This window comes from Giardia intestinalis, chromosome 5 (assembly GCF_000002435.2).
Source record: "Giardia intestinalis strain WB C6 chromosome 5, whole genome shotgun sequence".
NCBI classification, from domain to species: Eukaryota; Fornicata; order Diplomonadida; family Hexamitidae; genus Giardia; species Giardia duodenalis.
In genome coordinates, this window is record NC_051860.1 from 3,029,509 (window position 1) to 3,053,330 (window position 23,822).

At 52.4% G+C, this 23,822-nt stretch overlaps 14 protein-coding genes across 14 annotated transcripts; 4 read left to right on the forward strand and 10 right to left on the reverse strand.

The window, feature by feature from the left end:
* Positions 1-2,789: 2,789 nt before the first annotated feature.
* Positions 2,790-3,569, forward strand: GL50803_004447 (uncharacterized protein; the record flags this gene model as incomplete). Its single annotated transcript, XM_001707399.1, has 1 exon — positions 2,790-3,569. The coding sequence occupies one exon, from the start codon at positions 2,790-2,792 to the stop codon at positions 3,567-3,569; it is 780 nt and encodes a 259-aa protein (XP_001707451.1).
* Positions 3,570-3,598: 29 nt separating this feature from the next.
* On the reverse strand, positions 3,599-4,492 carry GL50803_0015906 (Tubulin specific chaperone D; the record flags this gene model as incomplete). The annotated part of the gene is made up of 1 exon (XM_001707398.1): positions 3,599-4,492. The coding sequence occupies one exon, from the start codon at positions 4,490-4,492 to the stop codon at positions 3,599-3,601; it is 894 nt and encodes a 297-aa protein (XP_001707450.1).
* A 70-nt stretch (positions 4,493-4,562) lies between these two features.
* Positions 4,563-5,369, reverse strand: GL50803_0086676 (Delta giardin; the record flags this gene model as incomplete). Its single annotated transcript, XM_001707397.2, has 1 exon — positions 4,563-5,369. The coding sequence occupies one exon, from the start codon at positions 5,367-5,369 to the stop codon at positions 4,563-4,565; it is 807 nt and encodes a 268-aa protein (XP_001707449.2).
* Positions 5,370-5,706: 337 nt separating this feature from the next.
* GL50803_0086680 (uncharacterized protein) lies at positions 5,707-8,673 on the forward strand (the record flags this gene model as incomplete). The annotated part of the gene is made up of 1 exon (XM_001707395.1): positions 5,707-8,673. The coding sequence occupies one exon, from the start codon at positions 5,707-5,709 to the stop codon at positions 8,671-8,673; it is 2,967 nt and encodes a 988-aa protein (XP_001707447.1).
* Positions 8,674-8,715: 42 nt separating this feature from the next.
* Positions 8,716-10,824, reverse strand: GL50803_0086681 (Glutamate-tRNA synthetase; the record flags this gene model as incomplete). Its single annotated transcript, XM_001707394.1, has 1 exon — positions 8,716-10,824. One exon carries the CDS (start codon positions 10,822-10,824, stop codon positions 8,716-8,718), a length of 2,109 nt encoding a protein of 702 aa, XP_001707446.1.
* Positions 10,825-10,857: 33 nt separating this feature from the next.
* On the reverse strand, positions 10,858-12,390 carry GL50803_0086683 (26S protease regulatory subunit 7; the record flags this gene model as incomplete). The annotated part of the gene is made up of 1 exon (XM_001707392.1): positions 10,858-12,390. The coding sequence occupies one exon, from the start codon at positions 12,388-12,390 to the stop codon at positions 10,858-10,860; it is 1,533 nt and encodes a 510-aa protein (XP_001707444.1).
* Positions 12,391-12,523: 133 nt separating this feature from the next.
* GL50803_0016307 (uncharacterized protein) lies at positions 12,524-15,097 on the forward strand (the record flags this gene model as incomplete). The annotated part of the gene is made up of 1 exon (XM_001707391.2): positions 12,524-15,097. One exon carries the CDS (start codon positions 12,524-12,526, stop codon positions 15,095-15,097), a length of 2,574 nt encoding a protein of 857 aa, XP_001707443.2.
* A 20-nt stretch (positions 15,098-15,117) lies between these two features.
* Positions 15,118-16,245, reverse strand: GL50803_009173 (WD40 repeat protein; the record flags this gene model as incomplete). The annotated part of the gene is made up of 1 exon (XM_001707389.1): positions 15,118-16,245. The coding sequence occupies one exon, from the start codon at positions 16,243-16,245 to the stop codon at positions 15,118-15,120; it is 1,128 nt and encodes a 375-aa protein (XP_001707441.1).
* A 39-nt stretch (positions 16,246-16,284) lies between these two features.
* GL50803_009174 (Microsomal signal peptidase 18 kDa subunit) lies at positions 16,285-16,944 on the reverse strand (the record flags this gene model as incomplete). Its single annotated transcript, XM_001707385.1, has 1 exon — positions 16,285-16,944. One exon carries the CDS (start codon positions 16,942-16,944, stop codon positions 16,285-16,287), a length of 660 nt encoding a protein of 219 aa, XP_001707437.1.
* A 26-nt stretch (positions 16,945-16,970) lies between these two features.
* GL50803_009175 (uncharacterized protein) lies at positions 16,971-18,548 on the reverse strand (the record flags this gene model as incomplete). Its single annotated transcript, XM_038046407.1, has 1 exon — positions 16,971-18,548. The coding sequence occupies one exon, from the start codon at positions 18,546-18,548 to the stop codon at positions 16,971-16,973; it is 1,578 nt and encodes a 525-aa protein (XP_037902323.1).
* A 7-nt stretch (positions 18,549-18,555) lies between these two features.
* On the reverse strand, positions 18,556-20,850 carry GL50803_00101955 (uncharacterized protein; the record flags this gene model as incomplete). Its single annotated transcript, XM_001707384.1, has 1 exon — positions 18,556-20,850. The coding sequence occupies one exon, from the start codon at positions 20,848-20,850 to the stop codon at positions 18,556-18,558; it is 2,295 nt and encodes a 764-aa protein (XP_001707436.1).
* A 254-nt stretch (positions 20,851-21,104) lies between these two features.
* GL50803_0014891 (uncharacterized protein) lies at positions 21,105-21,824 on the reverse strand (the record flags this gene model as incomplete). Its single annotated transcript, XM_038045796.1, has 1 exon — positions 21,105-21,824. The coding sequence occupies one exon, from the start codon at positions 21,822-21,824 to the stop codon at positions 21,105-21,107; it is 720 nt and encodes a 239-aa protein (XP_037902324.1).
* Positions 21,825-21,973: 149 nt separating this feature from the next.
* On the reverse strand, positions 21,974-22,642 carry GL50803_009180 (uncharacterized protein; the record flags this gene model as incomplete). The annotated part of the gene is made up of 1 exon (XM_001707383.1): positions 21,974-22,642. The coding sequence occupies one exon, from the start codon at positions 22,640-22,642 to the stop codon at positions 21,974-21,976; it is 669 nt and encodes a 222-aa protein (XP_001707435.1).
* A 7-nt stretch (positions 22,643-22,649) lies between these two features.
* Positions 22,650-23,804, forward strand: GL50803_009181 (uncharacterized protein; the record flags this gene model as incomplete). The annotated part of the gene is made up of 1 exon (XM_038046408.1): positions 22,650-23,804. One exon carries the CDS (start codon positions 22,650-22,652, stop codon positions 23,802-23,804), a length of 1,155 nt encoding a protein of 384 aa, XP_037902325.1.
* Positions 23,805-23,822: the final 18 nt, after the last annotated feature.

Consider the following 23,822-nt stretch of genomic DNA (forward strand, 5'->3'; position numbering starts at 1 on the left):
GGAAAGCACCCGACCACCCAAAAGTGGAAGAGGCCGCCGCTAAGATAGGCACTATGTTGCCCGCAGGCAGCGGCCTCAGCTACAGCACACAGAACCAAACACAACGCACGCCTTAGCCGCTGGCTCCCCCACCGGGCCATACCTGACGGCGCCCTGGCTAGCTTTGAGGTGCAAGGAAACAACTAGCTTCACTCCTGTACACCCTCCCCAGACCAGCCGCCTATCAATCCGCTCGGCTCGCCACAGACGCTCAGTCTGTGTCGGCGCAGCCGTTGAGCTCCGCATTCACAAGAGTGGATACCAAGCACCACGCAGGCACTAAGGAGGATGGCTCCGTGCAACTGGACCTTGAGCGCAGGACGGCACAGCGTCATCCAGACGGGCTCATAGAGGTCGACGTCGTCCTGATGACCCGTTTTTGCGGGAGGAAGCCCGGCTACGTGAGATAGACATAGGCCATCCTCACACACGGACACAGTGCTTACCCTCTCACCTTGTGGTGCTCCATGTGGCTTCCCATCTATTCATGAAGCCCGCCATGATAACACCTAGTGCACCAACGTCGGTCTTGTGCGCCCACCTGCGGCGCCCTCTATGGATCCGAGACGCTCTGGTCCCTCGCATTGTGTCGCTCAAACTGCTGGCTCCTCGAGTCTGTGTGCCCCCAGGGGCTCGGTCGAACCAAGAACAACGAATCTCAGGCTTGCCCATGAGCTGGAACACGTCCAGGAGCCAGGCACCGTGCAAGCGGCTACCGCTCCCCAGGCGTCAGCTCCAGACTGTGGGGAGGTTCGCCCGGACACCCGCTGGCCCAGGGGTGGCGGCCCGCCAGGCTCCCAGCCCCCGGATCAATGTCCAAGGGCGGCCGCACAGCAGAAGACCGCCCCGGTGCCACGGCCGGCGACAGACAACTATTTACAGTGACGCTGCGGCTGCAGAGGCGGGGCCTCGGAGCGCCGGCCTGCCGACACGCTCCGCCGGCTCAGAGAGAGAGCCCTGGACCCGGCGCGGCTCCGCGAATAGGAGATGCAGCCGTCCTGCTTGGCGCTCTGCAGCAGGGCTATGTTCTCCTCGAAGGACATGGGCGGCGCAACGGCCCCGGCCCTTATCACGACCGGCGGGGCATCCCTTAGCCTTGGGCCAACCGGGCGCCGCCCATGAGCCTCGCTGTCAGGTGATGTAGCGTCTTCAGGCCCCAACGACGCTCGTCACTGTCTCATCGTGCTTTGTGACTTAACTCGTGTGGCCCTTGGCTTGTCCTTGCCACAGAATGCACTCTTGAAGTCGGATGAGCGGAAACTGATGGTCGACTGTAGCTCGCTGCAACGTTTGTGTGTCGACCACCTACCCAGCCACGCTCAGAGATCAATGACCCGGCCAACTCTTCTTGGACAACAAAAAGGCCACCGGCAGACTCGAAATCCTTGTGGACGACACAGGGAAGGGATCCTCGCTGGCATCGATCTTGTCGGGGTCGTGGAGGTAGGTAAGGATGATGACGATCTGCTCCATGATGGAGAGCACTGTATCGGTAGGGTTACCGGTTCTTGCACAATCGGCAACCACATCTTGAGGCACCGATCCCAGCGGTCCATAACGATGACATGGAGTGGGCGTCTCTGAGCACCCGGTAGTGCCTAATGGCATCTAGGTGTCAGCGTCTGGAAATGGTGGCCAGCGCGACCCAGTGGCCTCCGTGAGCTTCCCACTCTGAGCCTTGGGTAGCTACCTATCACATGGACAGTACCAAAGCTGCCCACATCAAGCACCCCTCCTCGCATCGATGCAGCTCGTCAAGAGCGAACACGGAATATCGGGTGCGCCGTCCCCAGCCATGACGGTGTCAACGGCGCTGTGCAGAGCACGCTCGGGGGCAGGGGAGTGGCCACCCCTTTTCCCGGTTGCTGGCTGGCTGGCGAAGTATACGAGGCGCACCCGCTTGTCAGGCAGCTGTCTGAGATGAGGGCATTCCCGGCCCGGAGAGGCCCCTGCTTAGAACAGGTCACCAATTGTGTAGTAGAAGGAGCACGATCCTTGACATCCTTCCGTGCCAGACTGAAGGAACAAGCTCTGATGCGCTCCTTGCATTTTCTATTATCATAAACAGTGCTCGATAAGGTAGACGGTATCCCTAAGGAGACACACCGATGCGCTGTGCGAGTCGTCAACCACTTTCCGATCAATCTTATATGGGTGCGTCTCAGTATGGCCCATATGTTCGCAACATCACAACCGCCGCAGTTGCTATTTACAAAAAGTGGGCCATCAGTGAATGAAGCCAACAAACCCTGGACTGTGAGGGAGACGCCTTTTCACGCCTGTCTCATGCCAGTACTTTGGGCCCTCGAATACTTATTGCCGCAAACCAAGCCAATCTATCGGCGTGTCAGGCGTATCGTTGCGACCATAAGGCTCAGTTTCTTTCATAATTAGCCCTGCTACCATCCACATCGCTGCGAGTGTCCCGCAATAGACTTGAGTAGGAAGCGCTTTAAACCCTTGACAAAAGCCCGCAGGCGGCACTAAACGCGCAGTTGATAAGCAAAATGGCCTTAGCCCCAGTAGTCTGTACAGCGCTGGTTGCGCCACGTAGCAGGCTTTCGGAGCACCCGTCTTCCCCTTCTTCCACAAGGGGTCCCGCTGTTGGTCATGGTGTTCTGAAATTGGACTGTTTTAGGCACATCCAGAATACTCACACCCACCCTACTAGCGCACCTAATGCCTGTGCCGGATGAAATAGTGAGCGCGATCCATTTAACCTCAGTTTTCTGCGTTCAAAGTAAAAATTAATGTGGAGCTGGGAGAGATCGCACTTTCACCACCATCATCACTACTGTCACCACCATAGTGTCCCTGAGTATGGGGTGCTTGGGGGTTTTGGCGGGCTCATCGGAGGACTCATAGGGGGCGCCATCGGGGCTAATCTGGGTCGCAAAAAAGAGAGAAAAGAGAAAGAAGTTATAGTCCAGCAGCAGCAGATCTCGCCCCCGCAGCAGAGTAAAGACAAGGAGGTTCACATCCACATTAACCAGTACACCCCGCCAAATAACGCTGCTCCCTCTCCAGCGGCAAACAATGCTAGCAAGCAAGCTGGGAGCAGTGCAGAGCCGTCTACACAACACATAGAGGCAGGGCTAGCGTCACTGGAGAAGCTTATGTATCTCGGCAACATAGAGGCGGCTAGGCTGCAAATGCCGGCATTCAAGAAGTGGTACTTCTCCGAGCGCGAGAAGTTCACCGACCTCAATCTGCTGGGGGTGTACGACACGCGGCTACTGACTGTAGACATGTGGCTGGTTAACGATGCCGCAAGGGTTGTTAAGGCGCCACAAGGCCCCTTTACGGAGAACGATGCCAAGAAGGTTATGGAGCGCCTGGTAACCAAGGATGGCCAGCAACAGTTTGTGCAACTGTTCCAACCCGCCCCCATAATGGAGGGTGATAAGCACGAAGACAAAAGCTCAGAGGAACCACTCTTCCTGCGAAGCCTGAGGAACGCCAATCTCGCCCCCCGCAGCTCTGTTTCAGCCGACCCCATGCAGGCCTACCCGGGCCTAAGAATGAAGTGACCCTGTACGCGATCGTGCAAGGACTCTCTTTACTGTTCAACCAGGGCGGTGACCGTGTTTCCAAACAAGTTTTCTGGTTCTAGGGAGGCTACGTCCCGGCGCACTTTATAGTGCGGGTTGTCCCCCGCCTTTAGCCATGAAAAGTCGCGAACGGTGAAGCACTGGGTCTCGTCTAGCACTGGGTCCAAACCCGACTGCAGTAAACGCTTGTTGAACTCAGGATCTAACTTGCCGAGGAGGGCCGTGTGTGCCTCAATGGTGGCACGTGTGAGCGGCGCAAACTGCAGATCAAGGCTGTGCTCAATGATAGGGGAACTTCCGACAGCCACGACAAACGTCGAGGACGCTGTGTGGTGGATCCGCAGCTGATGGCAGGAAGCGATGACCACCAGCCCGCGACAGCGCTCCATGTGTAATGCTCCAGACACGCTGCTGCAAAAGATCATGCAGCCATCACAATCATCGACGTACAATGTAGATAATTGGGTTGGGAGGACTATTCGCGCGTTGACGCACTTGCGCAGAGTATAGTCCGTGCCTTCTTTGTCCGGCTCGAGTCGAAAGCTAGCGTCAACAATGTCGCAGGTAACGTTTTCATCGATGTACTGAATCACGGGAGCGCTCGGGGTTTCTACCGCGCTGTCCTTCTTGATATATTTCCTGCTAGAAAAGGCGAAAGCCTTGCGGGGGACCTTGAGCTGCCTCGCTGCAGCCAAATTGTAAGCCAGCTTAGTCAGCTGGATATTTGTGACGCGCCTGTCATAAGCGCTCAGAGAAGACGTTATTTGTGCCCGGCGCTCATATGCGCGTAGCTGGGCTGCCAGACCCCGGAGCACCGCCTCTGCCTCGTCCCTGTCTGTGATGGCTCTAAGCTCTCCCAAGGCAGCGTTAAACGCGTCCACCTCTGCGTTCGCTAGGGTCATCGGGGTCGACGAGCGCAAGGAAAATAAAACGGGTAAAGGCACAATTCACTGAGCCTGACAAAAGCCTGTCTTAGAAGACAAACTTCTCCTCCTGGTCGTCCTCTGGACGAATGAAGGTCGAGATCTTCTTCATGTTGTTCTGGAGACCGTCGAGGACAGAGCCCATGGTCCTCACAATCTCGTCGTAGCTGGTCTTGCGGGTCGCAATCAGCTCAGCAACGACGCCGGCGAGAACCTTGCACTCTGCAGACAGCGAGACGACACCGTCGCGTGCGATGGACTCATAGTGCCTGCTCAGGATCTCGGAGTCGCGGAGGTACTCGTCGATGCTCTGCTCACGGTCTGCACGCGCACGGTCATTCATGTCGGTGGCATGCTTGAGGTCGCGGTCCACCTTGCTGTAGATCTCTGTCGCCAGCGCCATCCTGGTATTGCGCTCGTTGGTGAGATTGCCAATAAAGGCGCCAAAGGACTCCTCGGCACTGGTCTTGAAGTAGCGGATAGACTCCAGCAGATCGTCGTGCTCCTGGGCGATCTTCGCCATGGCGTGTCTGCACTTGTGGGCGAGGTCGGAGAAGTTGTCATTGTTCTCCTTCGTGTGGAGGCTCACAGAGGCCCCGAGCGCATCTCTTGTGTCCATTATGCGGGTGGTGAACTTCTTGCGGATGTCATCGAGGCGCTTGGTCGCTCGCTCGGTCTCCAACTGGAGGATCTTGTCAAGGTGCTCAATCCCGTTCTGGATGAGCTCGAACCTCTCGAGGTCAACCTGCTTGGTCTCGTCAACCTGCCTCTTGAAGTCCTCGTGAAAGTCGGTCACACGGCTGTTGATCTTTGCGAGGCGGTCCTTGAGAGAAAACGACGTGGAGACGGTGGTCATTTTTTTCTGGCGCAAAAGCGGACTATTAATAATTATGAAACAGAGGGCAGAAGGCGCGCATTTGGCCCTGACCATGCACCTGCAGCGTGGCCGGTAGTGCTAGGCGTCTCCTTGCCGTCGAAGGGTCTGGCTTAGGAATCCGCATCGGCACTCTGCCCGCGGCCAGCCTTTCAGAGCACCAAAATTAGTTTAAGGAACAATCGTCAGCGGAAATCCGTCCATCGAACAAGGAAAGATCAAGGGTGCATAGCCACTAGCACTACGGTGCAGGATGTTGTGGTAAATTTCCGATTTCACGTGTCTGGACAGGCAGCAGCTTCTGGGCTCCATCTAAAAAATGCTCCTCTCTCTTCCTGTCCAACCTCTCAGACTACGGCACCTCAAGAGTCACCAGTTGCTCGTGCAGGTCCAGAAGTACTGGGAGGCAAAGAAAAAGTCGCGTGCAGATGAAGAGTGCCGGTTCTGCGATGCAGCGCGAGACTCCGCTGAAATTTTAGAACAGGAGCATCTTGAGTCAGATACTGCACTCCGAGAGTATCAGCGGTATTGCGCCATGACAAGCTCTGTCCACTCTTTAACGACCTGGAACAACAATACCCTCTTGCAGCTTACAACCAAGAATCACCCAAATGTGTGGCAGTTTTGTGCTACAGATAGCGCTTCCTATCAAAGCACATGTCTCTACAATGATATATTCAGCTCCTTTTACAGTTCTTTCGCCATTTTATTCAATGCTTGCTGTGCACAGGCCTCTGCTGGCACTGGTCCCTTAAACGCCGTTCTTCCTCACAAGAGATTCCTGTTCAAAACTATTCTTGAGCTTTCTAGCATTATCCGTGACTCCTTTGCATGCTACCTCCCCGATGAGCTTTTGAGCACCGAACTCGCCCGCTGCCTCCACAGCGACGCATTTGATGCTCTGTTTTCTCTTGTTGACCTTTCGATGATAGAGCTACTACTTGCAATTGACATTGATAGGATTGAACAAGGCGGTCCTTCAGATATGCAAAGCTTTTTGTCCGTTACTTTTCTCTACACAGATATATCTACCTCTTTGCAACAGCAGCTCTTGAGCATCCACGACAAAGATCCTATCTTCCTTGCTATTCAGCAGGATCTTGCTGTTCGAACACCACTTTTTCTTGCATATACCTACTGTTCCTTTGCGAAAGCAATGATGACATCAGACAGTCTGCCGTTGGCAGGTACATATGCACAAAAAGCGTACAGCTTCCTGGAGCGGTTCCCCTCCAAGAACAGTGCACCCACCGCTACGATAGATCCAAATCTGGTATCGCCGCCAGAAGATATCAGATTGTTTGTCCAGCGCTTGCGGAGTGAGATTAACGAAATCGTAGAAAGGTGTGGCACAACAGAATTAGCGGACGTGCCATCTCCCCCGCCTCTGTCTATAGAGCGTGTTCGTGAGATGCTGCTGGCAGACGATGCAGACTATGAAGTACTCGAGCACTATCGACTTCTTCTAAGCTGGGATCACGAGAAGAAACGACTTGTATTCACACCGCCTATGAAGGACTCCACTGGATCGTTCGACATGGAAGGTGATGACATTGATTTTGAGAGCATGCAAGGAGGCTCTCGGTCTATCCAAAAGGGGCTTGACTTAGATAACGAGGACCTTCCAGACTTTAAATCAAACCCCTCCGAGCCCACTGATAAGCAGGAGTCTGCTGGTTTGGATGCAGAAGAGAAAGCTGTGGAGGACCCATCTTCGGATGCTCATCATTCGGACCGGGCTTCGTCCAAAAGCTCTCAACCATCTATGGTGTACATCGAACATACGCCGACCATGAATGGGCTCTCAGTGAAAGGAGAGCACTCTCTGGATGTGATGGAGACCCCGTCAATAGAGCTACCCACCCTTGCTATTGAAAAGCCAAGCAAAATACCAACTCCCACCTTTACGAGCAGTTATGTTGACCGCATGGCCACAGAGGATATTCCTTCGGATCCTACATACAAAACAAAGCTACCTGCACTGGAAGGCATGCCGCTCCCCAGGTCTATGCCTGCTGTTATCAAGCCAGAGTGCTGCGATAAGCGAGATAACCTCGATCCCTCGCTACCCCTTGATCTCTTGTCAGATAGCTCCAGTTCCTTACCATTTAATTACGAATCCAAGCCAACGGAGAGTGATGTCCTAGATGTACCTCCTGCACCAGCTCAGCCTTCAGTAATGTCGACATTTGATCATGGAGATCTCCATACTCCAGAAGACCAGGAGAAGGTGAGCGCGAAAGAGAGCTCGCAGCATCCTGCTGAAGCGCTACAGTCACACGATTTGCAGGATACACACAAGCCTTCGGGCGACCCAGAGGAGGCCTCTCACGAGCTCTATCTTGGAGCGCCTTCAGATGTCGTGGCCATTGATCGGGATGCGGTCTTTCCAAACGACTCTCCTTCTGTTGAGAATTGTCCGCCATCGACAGACAAGCTCTCTGGAGACGATGACCTTGACAGTATGACCACTAAAGACTTGATATGCAGTAACGGTGTACATGATTCGTTTGAGCACGATTCTATGGAAGAAAAGGAGCCAGAAGATGATGGCAACAGACCGACAGCTTTACTCGATGAGATTGCAATTGGCATGCAACAATCGACGCAGAGCGGATGTTTCATGGATAACTCCTCCAGGATAACTGAACCGGTGCGAGAGACAGAGCTAGAACTAGACATGATCGTCAATGAAATGAATATCGCGCAGAGTGACGACTCTCTGAAGATAAGCTCACATACCAGCATTCATAGTAGTGGGAATGAGCCTGCAATTTCACGGGTGTCTCCCAGCTTGGTTAAGCCTGGCTCAGCGGTTACATTATCTGCGCCGCCTAACGTTAATTCATCAACAGTTGCAGTCGATGTCAATGCAGTGTTAGCAGAAAAGATAAACCCAGAGGAGGCCATGAATGTAGCCGCGCCGGTGTTTATGGCAAACATGCGCTCCACTTCATTAGGGCCCACGTCAACCTTGATAGAGAACGCGCTGTCGTACTGCGAAGAGGTTTCCCTTCACCACTCTGTCACTTCGAGCAACGTTAACAATATAGTTCTTTCCATTGGTTCTGGTGCCAGTTTCTCCACGTCTGCTGATTCTATTAAGAAGTTTCTGTCTGATTCTCAGACAAGCCTGGGGATGAATCAATCCGTCTCTCTTGGTCACAGTTACATTGACAAAGCACGCATACGCACAAGACTTCGTCTTCTACAATCGCGTGCCGAGCGAGCAATTCTCATTGCCCTGCTAATTACCTTTGTAATAGCAATAGTATGCACACTATAATCGTGATTGTAAATCGCCCCGTTCACACTAAAAGCTGGCTCCCTACTCGCCAGAAAAGGTGAAGGCCCCCACTTGCACATGGCCTCGACCTTCGGGAACGTAATGGAGAATGGGAATCCCATTCTCAAGCCTGTCAAAGTAGTAGAAGCCCCACCTTTCCAGCTGCAGAGTCTCCTTCGGCTTGACGTATTGTAGTATATTCCCCTGGACGTATGCATCGAACGTCTTGAAGGAACTCTTGTTAACGAAGTCTCTGAAGTCGTCATCAGGCCCAAGAATGTCCTTGGTTATTAGGTGACCGAAGTAGCACGTCCGCACACGCTTCACTGTCCTTGACTTCCCGACCCACGTGATCTTCAAGGTGCCTGAGTAGTCTGTATCCTCAGGAACATGCCTTAGGGCCAGTGTCTGGGCGCCGTAGTCAACGGCCTCGATCTGCATGTTACCCCACGTCATAAGAGTGAGTTTATCGCCGACCTTCAAGCCCTGGTCCTCCATCTGCTTAAAGTCCGAAGAGTCGATGAGAACCTCGGGACGATAGAGGACCTGCTTTGTGCCCAAGTCTGCATTCTTTGCATGCAGTGGGACATCCCGCAGCGCGTAGAACGCATGCTTCGGCGTGAAGTTCACGATTCGGGCAGTGACAGCGTCATCTGAGTGGACGGCGTGGAACCTCTTAGCAATGGGCTCTATGAATTGCTTATTCACGGCCCAGATCTTCGACCACTCCTGATAGTTGTTGCGGCGCGACGGGCCCTGATCCAATATGAACTTCCGCAAGGCATCGGGGCGCAGTCCTCTGCGCATGAGACCCTGGACGGTGGGAAAACGCGGATCGAACCAGCCTTCCACGAGTCCTTCCTCCACAAACCACTGCAGATGACGCTTGCTCATGATACTGTATTGCATACGAAGACGCGAGAAATCGTATAGCTCAGGCTTGCGTAGGCCTAGCTTATCGCAGAACCACCAGTACTGGTTGTTTCTATCTAGAAACTCCGTGGTGCGAAGGGCGTGCGTGATTCCTTCCACAGAGTCGACAATCGGACACGCAAAGTCATAGGTTGGATAGACCTTGTATTTTGTCCCGGTCCTGTGGTGCTCGTCCTTGACGTTCACCCTGTAGATCACTGGGTCGCGCATGCACTTGTTAGGATCGTCGATGGATATCTTTGCCCGCAAGCACGTCAACTGGCCTTCCTCGCTGCCCTTTTTCATCTCCTCCCACAGACGGAGAGACTCTCCAACAGCTGTATCACGAAAGTCGGATGCAACTCCATCAAATCGCCTCTTCTGCATCTCTTCTGACGGGGTTTTGTCGCAGTACGCCAGCCCGTCGAGAATGAGCTTCTCCGCCAACTGGAGCATCAAGTCAAAGTGGTCAGAAGTATAGGAAAAGGAATCGAAGTCGAGCTGCAGAGACTTCATATCACGCTTCAAATTTTCGACAAACTCCGGGTTTTCGCGCCCGGGATTAGTGTCGTCCATGCGAAAGTGCAGGCGACCCTTATATGCGCGAGCAAAGTAATGATTGAGCATGGCCGCCTTTGCGTGACCAATGTGCAGGTACCCGGACGGCTCGGGCGGGAAGCGAGTGCAGACCTTTCCGAGCTCCGCGTTGTTAAGCACAGGCCCGTCTTTCGGCAGAAGAGACCGGGTGTAGTTCTTCACAGCCATGCTTGTCTGCCCGCGGGCAACCTTAAGGGCAACATCTGAAGCGTATGCCTCAAGCAGAGAAGCTGTCCTAGGGTGTCCGGCGAGGACATCAGCGTGAGGAGCGCCGACGATGATATAGTCAAGCTCCTTGTGTCCTGTTGAGACAGGCGTATCCTGCGCTATTGCAGAGACTATCGTCTCTAGCATATCGGGCTGCGCTGGCTGGTCGATTAAATAGAGAAGAGGAAGAACGGCGGTAGAAATAAGCATCTCGACCTCAACAGGCATAGACGGCCAAAGGATCCTAAAAAGCTCCAGATAGCCCGTCGTGAGGACGCCGTCGGGCGCCTTGTACGTTGGTTCGGTCAAATCGGCCTCAGCAACGTAGTTTGCGTGGACGCCCCCCACGTAGGCCAGGAGAGCTAGTGACACGGGGGCCCGATCGGCGCGAAACGTGATGGTTGCGGCTGGTGTCTTGTCCTTCTTCGCGCACATTTTTATTTACTAGGGAACAGCAGTGCGGGTGCATCAGAGCTTGTTTGCTACAAGGTACTTGGCTGTGGAGACGAGCCGTCGATAGTCTTTGACCACCTTGTTGATGGCCTTCAGGAAGTCGGCCTCGGAGATCAGACGTCTTTTATCACGCAAACAGTACATGCCTGCCTCTGTACATATTGAGCGTATCTCGGCTCCGCTGGCGTTGGGGCTGAGGCGCGCAAGAAGCTTGACGCGGATGTTCTTTTCTACGCTCATCTTCCGGAGGTAGATCTCGTATATTTCTTCACGGCCCTTCTGGTCCGGCAAGCCAAACTCTATCTTCTTATCAATTCTCCCTGGACGCGTCAGTGCAGCATCCAGGATGTCTGGCCTGTTGCTCGCCATGATCACCTTCACATTTCCCCTCTGCTTGAACCCGTCCAGCTGCGTGATTAGCTCAAGCATCGTCCTCTGTACCCCAGTGTCTCCTGTCTCACTTGCATTAACTGATCTCTTCAGCCCCCACGAATCTACTTCGTCAAAGAAGAGGATCGCTGACTTCTTTGTCCTCGCCAAGCTGAAGATCTCACGAACTAGTCGTGCTCCCTCGCTGGAGTATTTCGAGATGAGCTCCGAGCCCAGAATACGAATGAAAGTGGACTCTGTACGGTTGGCCACTGCACGGGCTGTGAGGGTCTTGCCGCTGCCCGGAGAGCCGTAGAACAAGAGGCCCTTGCAAGGCTCTATGCCCAGGTTTGTGAATCTCTGAGGATGGAGCAGCGGAAGCTCTAGAGACTCGCGTATCAGCTTCAGCTGCTTAGCGCAACCGCCAATGTCTCTGTACGTTAGGTTAGGTCTATCATCAACCTGCATAAGGGAAACAAGAGGGTCAATCAAAGGCGGCAGAGGAAAACGGATGGCATACTTGGAGCGGTCGCAGGCCACGCGCATGCCCTCCTCAAGGTCTGCTGGCGCTATGTTTTCATCTTTGCTGACAACGTAGTTGAGGTGCCCAAAAAGATCGATGCATGCACGCCACACAGGCTGTGTGCCCCCAAACCGCCTTGACTGGTCGGAAAAGAGCTGAGGAACCCCCAGGTCGCCTCCGTCAAGCGTGTGCAGATCAGCGGAGGCGGATGTGTCAGAGTCAGGGGGTCTGGGGATCTTGCTCGCCGCTTCCTGAAGTGCAGCCCCTGGGTCATGCGAAGAGGCAGGTCCGCCTTGCTGTGGAGCGACTCCGGTAGGTGTTATAACTGTGTTGTCATAGCCCAGTATGTTGGTAATTGTTGCTATTTGCAATGCCATGAAGTTGCGTACAATCGCTGCATCTCCCTCAATGTCCCATTGGCTTGGAGGCGCTAGGCCACAGTCAAGATCCTCGAGGCCGGAGTTTGTCTTAATGGTGTTGGCTAGGCGCGTTATGGACGTCTCTAGCTTTTCCAGCTCAGATGAATAGGGCCCCTTCCCGATCTGTTTGAGAAGGTCCAACTCGCTCTGATCGAGAGTTGGCATATTGGCTACAAACTCATCCATATCCGATTCTGTGTCGTCTCTGTATCGCCTCTTCTGGGCCTGTGGGGGCATGATATTTTTTTATTGTTGGTTCCATCGGGATCTACAGTTCTTGACATGGAACTTTTGCACCATGCACAAAGCGTGCCAGTGTGTTAGGACCCGAAAAATAAATTCCATCTGCGTTGAAAATTCAGAACCCCTTATGTCTCTAACGGCCGTAAGCGATCTTCTTAAGGAAAGCGATGCCATGCTGGATGAGGTCCTGCGGATCAGAACCATTATTCAGCAGTCCAAAGACGCGTCTGCAGCAGAGCTTCTACGCCGCGTTCGCTATGAGGCGGCAGCCGCCCAGTTCATTCCCTCAGATACCATAACCACGCAGCAACTGGAGGAAAATGCTAGGCTCTTGAAGGAGCAAGCGGAGGTCTCCAGTGACGCCTTTGATGATCTTAGGCTCACAGATGAGGAGGTGCACCAATTTGAGCTTGAGCTTCAGGAGAGAGCAGCAGAGGGCATCGATAAAGTTCCGAAGAGCAATCCTACCGGTGGACCGCCTAAACCCGGCTCTCGGCGTGGCCAACGAAATGTGAAGGGGTCTTCGGGTAAGCCACATCTCCAGGGTAAGTCCCGGGGTAGTGATCGCCTCCAGAAAGGGACTAGCCAGCCTCAGGGACCGTCCCGTGTACTAAGCGCTGATAGCTCCATGTCAGCAGAGCAAAGCGATTCGTCGCACAACTGTGGAGACTCAGCAGTTCTTCTCTCTGTCATTCTGCAAGAAGGCACCTCTTATGCACCAGAGAACCCTGACGGGGACCGCTGTGATGCAAACAGCGGAGTGCTCTCAGAGACGCAGGATCTTGATGAGATGCTTGACGGCCTTCTGGAGTACCACGAGAAACTGGAAAACGACCGTGTGGACGGGTGTCGGGGTCGGGTTTTCCAGACAGAATTGCCAACCATCCTGGAGTCTCAGACATCGTCCCCAGGCGCTTCCCAGTACACTGCATCTGAGGCATCCCTTCTTCCAGATCCAACATACAACCCCAATAACATCTACAATCCGAACTTTACAGTACTATTAACTGAAAAAGAAAACGACAAAGTTGAGAAACTTTTGGCAGAGGATCTCCCCACTGAAAATGCGTTTCGGCTTTCAAACGAAGACATCCGCCGCGATGCCGAGATATGCGCACAGCTGTCCATGCTTGTTCCGCTGGACCGTAGCGACATGATCTATGCCCCAACCTTCACAACAGAAGCCTCTGCCGACGAAACCGTAGAGACGGCCTCTAAGCGGCCATCACGTCCTTACACGCACAACTCGTCCTCAACGCTCGTGACTTTGTCAGAGCCTTCCCATATGACGGAGCGAGGGCGGGAACTTTGGGCCAAGCATACCAGAGGCCTGTCACTGGGCGAGCCACTGGACATCTTTGTTCCTCGCCTCAAGTCTGGAGTCCCTGACTATTTGAAGGAGCAGCGGCGAGACAACATCTTGGTCCAATATTACTCTGCGATTTCACAGTGCTTGAACGAGCTTAAAAAAGACAGAAGCCTCATCCACATGACAGGAGAGAGAGTGAAAGAACTCCTCACGGACTTCTATATGACCCCAACAAACTTTGAACTAGTAGGAGACCTCCACAAAGCCATGGATAGTGTTGCGTCGAGCTCTCTTCCCTTGCGCAGTATAGGAGACGATGAGACCCCCCTAACACCTCAACTCATCCAGAAACCTGAAGACCTTGTACGGAACATCCTTCCTCCAGAAGATCGTGAAAAGCTAGACGACATTCTCTCAAGGGTGCGTAGCGATGCGTTGGAAGTTATTGAAACAGATGAGTATTACAAAGATCTGGATCTGACGGAGTATATTAAGACGGCCACGGCTTTGCAGGACTTGAATGCCGATCCTGAATCCTCTCCTAAAAGCTACACAGCATATTCACGTGCACTAGATGTTGATGATAATCCAGGGATACAGGATCCACTTCTTCTTAAGATCTACCGTGAGAGGCAGGCCGCTGCTCAAAACGCCGATAATATCGAGAACAGCAGCTGCGACTACAGCAGCATCAGTGATGATTATGATTTCGAAGATTATAAATCTAACCAACTTCTAACAGACCAAGAAATTAAGCGCGAGACCAAGAAGTTATTAGATGGAAAAGATCAGGAGGGAGGGAAGTTGTATACGATATTGCAAGACGGAACAGGCCTAAACACCGAAGTAATGTCAGGGGCTGCAGGCCCTACCATAGCCCACTTCTCTCTGCACCAGGGCACTGACGTCAGCACTGCAGGGCTGGGAGGCACAACGGCAACATCTGAGGCAACTGATAGGACTGCCAACAAGACCAAGATCAAAACCAAAAAGCAGCTCACGAACACTGAACTGTTGGCCAAAAAGAGCAAAAATCTTAGCAACAAGTTCCAAGAGATAATAAACCGTTCTAAGCCATCAGAGATGACTGCAGAGCTTAACCGCGTCTACGAGGATCTCCAGCCAGATGACGTAGACAAGATCCTTTCGGGTCCACAGGCCAATCAGCATATCCAGACACTCAAAAGGCAAGGGATAGCTTTACTGGATCTAGAGCCGGTCGGCACGGAGTGTTCAGGTCAGTCGATGACGACCCAGAACACGTCTGCATCGTCAACTGTGCTTGGAGCCTCATCTGGAAGAAGCTCTGCCAAGCCTGTCCTGGCAAAGTCGGGCACAAAGGCGTCGTCTTCAAAAGTTCATAGCAGAATTCCGCAAATACAAGATCACTAGAGGCTAGCGCGTGTCTACTACTACTTCTTCATGCCAAGAACTCGGAGTATCGCGTCATCTCCCCCCACAACCGTGACCTTGGCCTCCTCATTGATTCCTATCTTATTAATCCCACCTCTGCACACAGGAACCCTAAGGACTACCTCTTCTAGTTCATTGTTCCAGATCGTGAGTGTTCCGTCAGAGTGCCCGCAATATATCAAGAAGGTTTTCTCCACGAATCGATGCGCAATAGACATGATTGGAACCTTATCAGTAATGGTTACATGGTTGAGTTTAGAGATATCTCCTTCATAGTTTTCATAAATAGCGAGAGTTCCATCTGAGTGGCCTACGAAGAGAAGATCATCGTCGGCAGTGAATGCAGTGACTCGCCCGCAATTGTTACTTGGAAATGCTAAGTAGTCGGAGCAAGAAGAGGCAACCGCTGCTGCATCAGTCGACCCCCCTGGATTGACAAAGATAGTCTGACCATCGGCGCCACCGAAAACACACATGCTACCGAATGGATAGCACGCAATGACAGATTGTGTAAAGGCCTTCTTCTTCCAGAGGATGTCTCCGTTGCTCTTGTCGAGGACGAAGATACCTCCGTCTCGGGCGCCTATGCCCACATACTTTCCCCCAAAAATGCAGCAGGTCATTAGATTGGGCGCCGCCTTCATCTTTGGCAGGACAGACGTTTGCCAAACGAGCCTTGTTTGGTGCATGAGGCAGACCGTTGCATGGGACCCTCCGAAGACACTCTCTTGGGTTTCCCTGTCGAAGAACCCGTTGGCGATCGATCCCATCTGAACCTGTTCCGTCCCCTTTGCGCCACCCTTCGCCCACGAGATGACACGCCCGTCCAGGCCTGCGCTGAGAATGTCGCCCGACCGGAGAATCGCAACAAAGGTGACCCACTCCACGTGACCGCCCTGCTTAAACAGTGTCCTGACGTGCTTCCCGTTGGGCAGGGTAAATACACGGATACTGTGATCTCCAGAAGCGCTGGCAACAAGCCATGGATCGGTACCATAGTTGTGCTGCTCCCAGTGAAAGTCGAAGAGGGCCCCATGACCCTCGTCGTGACCCCTGCATTCCAAAACGTGGGTGAAGAAGGGGTTCTGCGGCATGTCAACGCGGACAGTCTCAAAGCCCCCACTCATTTTTTACTTTTGTCCATCACTCTGCTCTACGCCTCTGACTTACTCCTCCCGTCCAGAAATGGCCATGAGGATAATCATTCCGAAAAGCAGAACCTTCGCCCATTTGTGCTCTTGTAAAAGAATCGTCATGTATCCCAGGCCCGGAAGATTGATTAGCATTTTCCCGACCAACTCATACGGCTCAAGGTACACTCTCCCCGTAGTATAAAGGAACGTGTCCTTGACTTTGTTTGCGTCTCCCTTTGTGATGAATGCCAGTCTGCGACAGGGACTGGGCAGTGCTGGAGGGTTTGCAGCTTTTGCAATACTGGAAGGACCGTGATGCAACACGACTCCAGTAGCGTCTACTACAGTGCTATTCACGTCACAAGGAAAGTCGTTGTCGATAATGACACGTCTCTCGGTAACTCTGTGGGATATCGGGATAGCCCTATGCATCAGCGAATACCCCACGATGTCTCCGACTTCTATTCCCAGATTGTGGTTGGTGCTCTTAATTGCTGAGATGTCTCCTCGCATGAACCCGGGCACCATGGACCCCGTCAGAACTACTATGCCCGGCATATCGTTGTTTAGAAAAAGCTTGAGGAGGTTCCAGTGCATGTAAGCTGTGCATATGGAAAGGACGAACTTCAGTATGTAGTAAAGAACGTCGAAAACAGAGAGCGAGCGCACGCGCTGGAGGGTCTTGGAGAGCATAGTTTTTAAATTGGAAGCCTTACCAACTAGGTCTTTGTAGCGGATTCCTCGTACTTTGCCGCATGTGGTCCGCGAAGGAATAGTTCACAGAGGTTCTGAATAGTGAACTCTGCTCCTCTAGTATCATCACTGTCCAAATTGAGGATAATGCTACAGTCGCTAATCATATCCGTAGAGGTCAGACAATGAGACACGCAGAAGATCTGGTCAATTTCGTGACTGAGTCGATTGTAGACACTACTATTTAGAGTTAGTCGCACCCATACAGTGTATCGGTTGGCCGTCAAAGCTAGTGACCAGTCCAGATACTTAAGGATTGCCTCTTGGATGTCTGTCAGACACGTCTGAGGCGGCAGAGTTAAGAGCTCGTTTGCGTTGGCAAACAATGTGGTTTCTATCTCTGGCAGGAAGAACGTTTGGGGAAGAGATGGCCTATCTCCAGAGTGGGTAGTGGAGTAAAATGTATTAGCCGATGCCTTAAGCAACGATTCGCGGGAAGGCAAAAGAGTTTGGCTAAGAGAGCTATTTAGAGTGATGGCTTGAAGGTCGCCAACGTAAGGTAGGGTAATCGAGGACGTCACCTCATCGCATGCCTGGTTCAATGCTTTCCCCACATCTTGGCAACGAGAGAGAAGGCCCGCATATTCCTTCAGCGTGTATATAGGTATATTTGTGAGAAGAGCAAAGATCACAATAGGGCTTATCCAGAGCTCCACGGCATCCACCAAACACAACATCGCGTCTCTGTTGGCCATCACTAGACTCCAGTTATATGCAAGCTGTGCAAACAAATCGAAGAGCCGCCGGATCAGAACGTACTTACCCTTTAGGGAGTCTCCATACCAGCCAGTCGACCCCGCAGTTGATGCATTTGTGCCTCCAAGCAGTCGCGGAAGTATCTCATCCAATTCTGAGGTGTCCTGGCACGTGGTAAGAATGTAGAGGGTGTCGCACTTGGGCTGCAAAACAGTCAGTGACAAGCTAGACTCATCGAGAACAGATGAAAAGGAGTTCTCCTGTGCTGTTGGTGTGAAGGGGTTCTGTCTTAGAATGAAGCTAGGGTGCATCCGAAACCGAGCAGAGGCCAGGACTTTGCTAACGGAGGGCTGCTCCAGGACTGTCTTGGATAAATCGGAGAGACACATGCTTGCCTGATTGGCGTCCTTGATGCTAATGATTGCGGAAGATACGGTAGCAAACTCTTCGTGCCGGACGCCAACAGGATCCGCGTCCGCTGTAGAAAAACGTGCAGAGGGCTGCCAATTATTACCAGATACTGACAGGTGAGTGTGCTGCGATACGTCTCGCTCGTGCTTATCTAAATAAAACGCTACAGTGTATGTGCCACGCTGGCTTGCCGAGATGCTAAATGGAGGTTTAAATGCAAAGCTGTCCGTGGATATACGGCTCCACGTGCCATTGACGGGCTTAAAATACATGGACTTTGGATAGCTTTCGAGGTAGACCTTCCCATCGTTCATGCGAAACGTCACCTGTAGAAGAGCATTTGGAGGAAACCAGCGAGGAGCTATGTCATGCAGAAACCCGGTCTTCAAGCTGCCGGTCTCCCACTTCTTGTTTTTGTGCCGAAAGATAATACGCATACCCTCTTTAATTTACCACCGTTGGGGTTACAACGATGCGGTCAGCCAATAGCCGAAGACTCGCCATTAGCCGTCTGCTGTGACCAAGGTTTTCCCGAGAGACCCGTGCCTTCTTTCTGTACATCACAAGAGAAGAGTAGAGCACCTTCAACGACTCCGCAACAATCTCGTTGGCTACAAAGAACAAGGAGGTATTTTCGATTAGAGATAAATAGTCTTGCAATGTATCACATGCAATGCTAGCGATCTCCGCGTCTGCATCAAAGGACGCTTGTTGCCTTTGCACAGCACGTATTGTACGAAATACGTACTTTAGCCGCAGAAGAGAAAAGCCCTTGCCGCCTCCCTTGTTTCTCTCATTAGTTAGCGAACCGAGAGAGTCGAAAAATAAAGACCACAATCTACGAAGAAGAGCGCCCAGTGTGTAGCTATCAATCACTTCAGGATGCTTGATAATCTCCTCTATGGAAAGCTTTCCAATCAGAATGGCCATTAGGACCGCAAATTTGTGGTGTCGAATGCCAGATGCTTTCGGTTCTGCGGCACTGTAGTGTTCGAACTGAGCCGTCTGTCGCTGACCCACATTGAGGGCAGGGTGTGTTGAGTGTTGGATGTCTCCTAGAGCCCCATCATTGAGCATCATGAAATCTATCCCGGCGTCGTCCAGGATCAACCCCGTGGTGTTGTCGCGACCTATCAAGAAGTCAAGCCCAATCATGTCGTCGATCAACTCGTCATTATTGGCCATGTCTTCTCTAAAGCGGTCTCCCGGACCGGCAGCATTAGCATATGTAGTTCCTAGATCGACGAAAAACTTGTGCATGTCCGTTATCGGCTCGGAGGCCGTGATGTTATAGAGCTTACGTTGAACGTTAATGATTGCAGTACTGAGACGCTTCACATCCCTAGCCTCCTTGTCCCCGAGGACGTATCCATACCACCCCCCGTAGAACCGTATGTCCCCTACGCCCATGCGGGCAGCGGTGGCCAAGAGGGAGTGGATCAGGAAGTCAAATAGATAGAGCAGGCATCCTGGACAAGAGTTGTTGTAAGAGTAGATGTGCAGAGGCAGCAGGTCTTTCAGATACGCTGGAGGAACACCGTAGTGGCAACATCCCTGGGTCACCTCCAAGGATAGCACCTGTGCCTCCTGCGCAAGGCTGTTGGCACGATTGAATGTTGCACTGAAACCGTTCCAATCCACTATGTAAAGGGACCGTGAGATGGACGAAAGGATGGTGTGCATAAGTCTCACATCCTCAACGTAAAAGCAAGGAATTTGATCTCTGTAACGGTCTGGTACGTAGGAGCGCTTGTGGAAGAACCTTTTCCTGGCCATTTCTGCGGAACTCTGGCCTGGCTTGGCTTCTCCTAATCGACTGAAGAGCTCTGTACGTCTCCTGGCTTCGGCTCCGCTTTCTCCAAACTGAACTGCAATTGCATTGATATTGGTTGCATCCATAACATCGCTCTCTGCAGCTAAAATCTCAGCTACGCGTCTTGCTAATAAGTCATAGGTTTGCGCCCCAAAGCCAATGGAGAGCGATGCAGACACGGGCAGAAGCATGTCTGGTCGCTCCAAGATGTCTATTGGTCGTGAGACAAGTGCGCCGTGAAAGACTGCCACAAATCTTATCATTGCGATGGACGGAAGGACCAGGTAGTAAATCATATGATAGTTCACGGCGATGGTGGACGGCGCATTCCGTACGAGAAGGTTGAGTAGCCATGCGACGCACGAGAAGAGGATTGTCCAGCGTATGGCAGCACTGAGAATAAAGATCAGGGTGACCTTGATCGAGTGGCGCAGACCCGCATAGATGCCGATGTAATATGGAGACGTGAGTCGCAGGGTACCCTTTGCGTGTACTATAGAGCGAAGAAAGAGAGTGAAGAGAACCGTGACAAGTGCATATACAAGAGCGTCTGTGCTTTCGAGCCAAGTCAAGTCCACAGGTGAGAAGCGCGAGGCCAGCGTAAAGACATCACTATTGGGGCTTGTGTAGGCAACTCTCGGCTCCAGATGCAAAAGCTCGAGTGTGAATAGAAACCCGAAAACCAGAACGAGTGGGGTGCCCAGGGAATTGTTCCGAGAGTAGTAAAGGCATGATGTGAGGAAGGGTGACAGGAAGAGGAACAAGGTGGTAACAGGCGTCCGGTCGTAGACCTGGGGCATGCAGGCGTAAAAGACCATCGAGAGAAACGTATTACAGAGGATCGTCACAAACGCGCATCGGAATGTCCACGTCCGCATGAACGAGCGAATGCTGTCGTTGGTGCTACATATAAACGATGGCAGCATTAGGGGCCCAACGACGCCGACTCAGCAAAATTTACTGACTGAAATCAAAACTGATAAACCAAGCCCCGCACCAACCAAGAAGGGGGACACCGGGCTATCCAGAAGCATTGCCAGGCGCACAGAAAAGGATATGCACAAAGGAATTTTCTTTGCTCAATAGGAAGAGACGCGTTGCTTCGTGCTGACAGGCTTATAAAGCAGCTGACGCGTTCCTCGTGTCTTACACAGAAACCTCTGTCTCTCTGCCGGATCACTCATTGAATACTGCTCCCTTTCAATGAAGCCCCTGGGATCTGAGCAAACTCAGGCCAATACCCCCGATCCAAAGCGCAGAGAACGCAGATTGGAAGATCGGCTGGTCCAAGAGAAGAGGGGATTCTAGATGGAGGTTGGTTCACAGGACCAAGCGGACTCAGGGATCGCAGAGTCTTTTGTATAGTTGTGGAGGTAATTGTCGGTATCCTGCTCACCGTGCGCCTTTCTTTTTCCAGAGGTGGAAGTGCTTGCCACCTGTGAGAGGATAAAGCGTGAAACTCAGCTGTTAGATTCGGAAATAAAACGGGTGCTGCAGGAGTAATGGATGGCCTACGGGAGGCATTGAAACTTTGCTGTGTACTCCTGTTCGTCATCGTGCAAGGCTGAGAAGAACGACAGAGTAGGGTAGGGTACGTTGTAATCAGCTCTGCCTCCATCGAGCCGGTGCGCTCATGATGGATAAAGTCTCTTTGTAAACACTGCCCAGAGGTATCCTCATGTGGTGCTTGTGGTCCTGCATTCATGGTAACTAACTTCGAGGATGTGCTCCGGCCAAATGTTTTGAAATTGCTGGGATCAACTCTAGAATAGCCTAAGACTTCTTCTATGCAGGCGATGGACTTTCCAAAGAGCTCCTCAGAGGCAGGATCCTCAAGAGAAAGGATCCGTTCAGAAAGGTCTGGCCGGGCAAGAAGCTCGGATGCCGCTTCCGTGAGCATGAGCTTTTTTCTCTGCTTGGATGCGATTTTGGGATCGACATGGCGGAATACAAGTCTCGCGTCGTCATGGCTCTTAGAGATATCGGAGATCAAGTCTGTAGAGAAGGATACCTTCGTATCTGGTTTGCTATTCAACGGGCCCACTGCTTTTATATTTGTGGCAAATCATCTGATGTATCTGTGTATGTAGCGAGGGTGGCACTGAGAACGGTAGAAAGTTTACGAAGACTATACAATTTGCTGACCGTCCTTCCCCTCAAGCACTGATGTGAAAGCTCTGCCGATCTAACGGGCCGTCCGTGAAGCAGCGGTCCTAGAATGATGGCCCTGTTGATCCCCTGGACAGCAGCAGCGCGGGCCAACGGGGACTCTTCTACTTGGCTTATGCTGGGCACCTCTGCTGGGCACAGGCTGCCATTGAGTGGCATGGGTGAGACGGCCAGCCCGATACTGACAGCCTGCTCACTGGGTTGCATATCGTGATCAAGTATGCGTATGACAGCAGACTCATTGGAGTCAGCAGACCCCCTCTCTACGGGAGTACATCCTATGTCGATAGTCTCACCGGCGGAACTACCTCTCAAGTGTATATTCTCAGCGGCTTTGGCAGCAATTTCAATAGTAGGAGCTGTGGCAGAACGCGATGTGTGCCTCTTGTCTTCAATCGCTTTGGAAGTCATAGCAGGTACTGGTTCCCATAATGCTGTGTCGAGGGGAGTGAGCTGGATGCAGCTTTCTTCCTCAATAGTAACTAGGCGTGGCTCCTGTGCTTGTGGAATGCCTACGAGAGGGGATAGCAAGGGTCTTTTAGTCCTCATAAAATAAATGGGCGAAACGGATATTTTGCCATCACGGCAGGCTTCCCCAAGGGCGAGTGCAGAAGCCTCTGCGCAGCTCTATAAGCCGTGGGAGTACTTGAAACGCGCACAGGCCCTCCAGCCGAACCTACAAGAGACCAGCCCGTGTCAGCGAGGGCCTTACAATCTAGCCTCCGAGGATCCCGGAGACAGAATACCCCTGTCTAAACATGATCGGCTAGTGACAAGCCCGCAGAAAATCGATGATGCAGACGGGGTCGCGCTTCCGGTTCTCCGTCAACCGCCTTCCGTCAAGGAAGGTGTGGCTGGGCGGTCTAAGAAGCGATCTTCCAGCTTGGCTACAGTACGGGCTACAGCCGGAACTGCCGACTACTCCTCAGCAGAGCCTCGCAGCGGTAAGCGTGCGCCTTACCAGAACCTAAACCCCATTCGGTATCGACTTTTCCTTGACCAACTATCGTTCCGCAAGAAGACGAACAGTGTTCCAGAGCCCAGCCTGCTCTTGTCTCCACTCGAAACCAGCCTTCTCTCCAACGACAAGCAAAGACTCCCCGCCGCAAAGCCATGGATTGGATTCCGCTACAACCTGAAACGATCGGATCCGGTAGTCTTCTCCCCTGTTCTCGTCACTAACAGTGATTTATTGGATTATGACGGCGCCCCTAGCCTGGCAGACTCACATCGATATAAGATGTTCACTCAGAGCGGGAGCAAATCCATGACAGTCAGCGCTCCGGTCCTGCAGACGACTCCCTTAAACTCCTCAACTATCCTTTCTAAGGCTGATGAGTCTCTTCTCTGTGGCTATAACACCATTAGTGCATGCAAGAAAATGCTTGCGCGGTCATTTTCCAAGCGATCCTCCAGTACAGTCACCCACCGAAGCCTGTCTACCGGTCTAGCAGACGCAGAACAGACCAAGAGTACGACCAACAGCCCGTACGACTCAATTTTGCTGGAATTTGCAGACGATGTTGTTCCATTTGCTGAATCATCCAATCACACTCCTCACCAACGGGCCCTAATCAAGGCTCAAGAGCAGCGAATACAACACCTAGTAGATACGCAGCCCGATGTGCTAGCAGAGGCCGAGCCCCCCTCCTTTGCCAGCTACTACGTGCGATCAAGAAGGGGGTCCACGGGGATCAACAGCGTAAGTTAGCGCAATTGCCGGCCCATG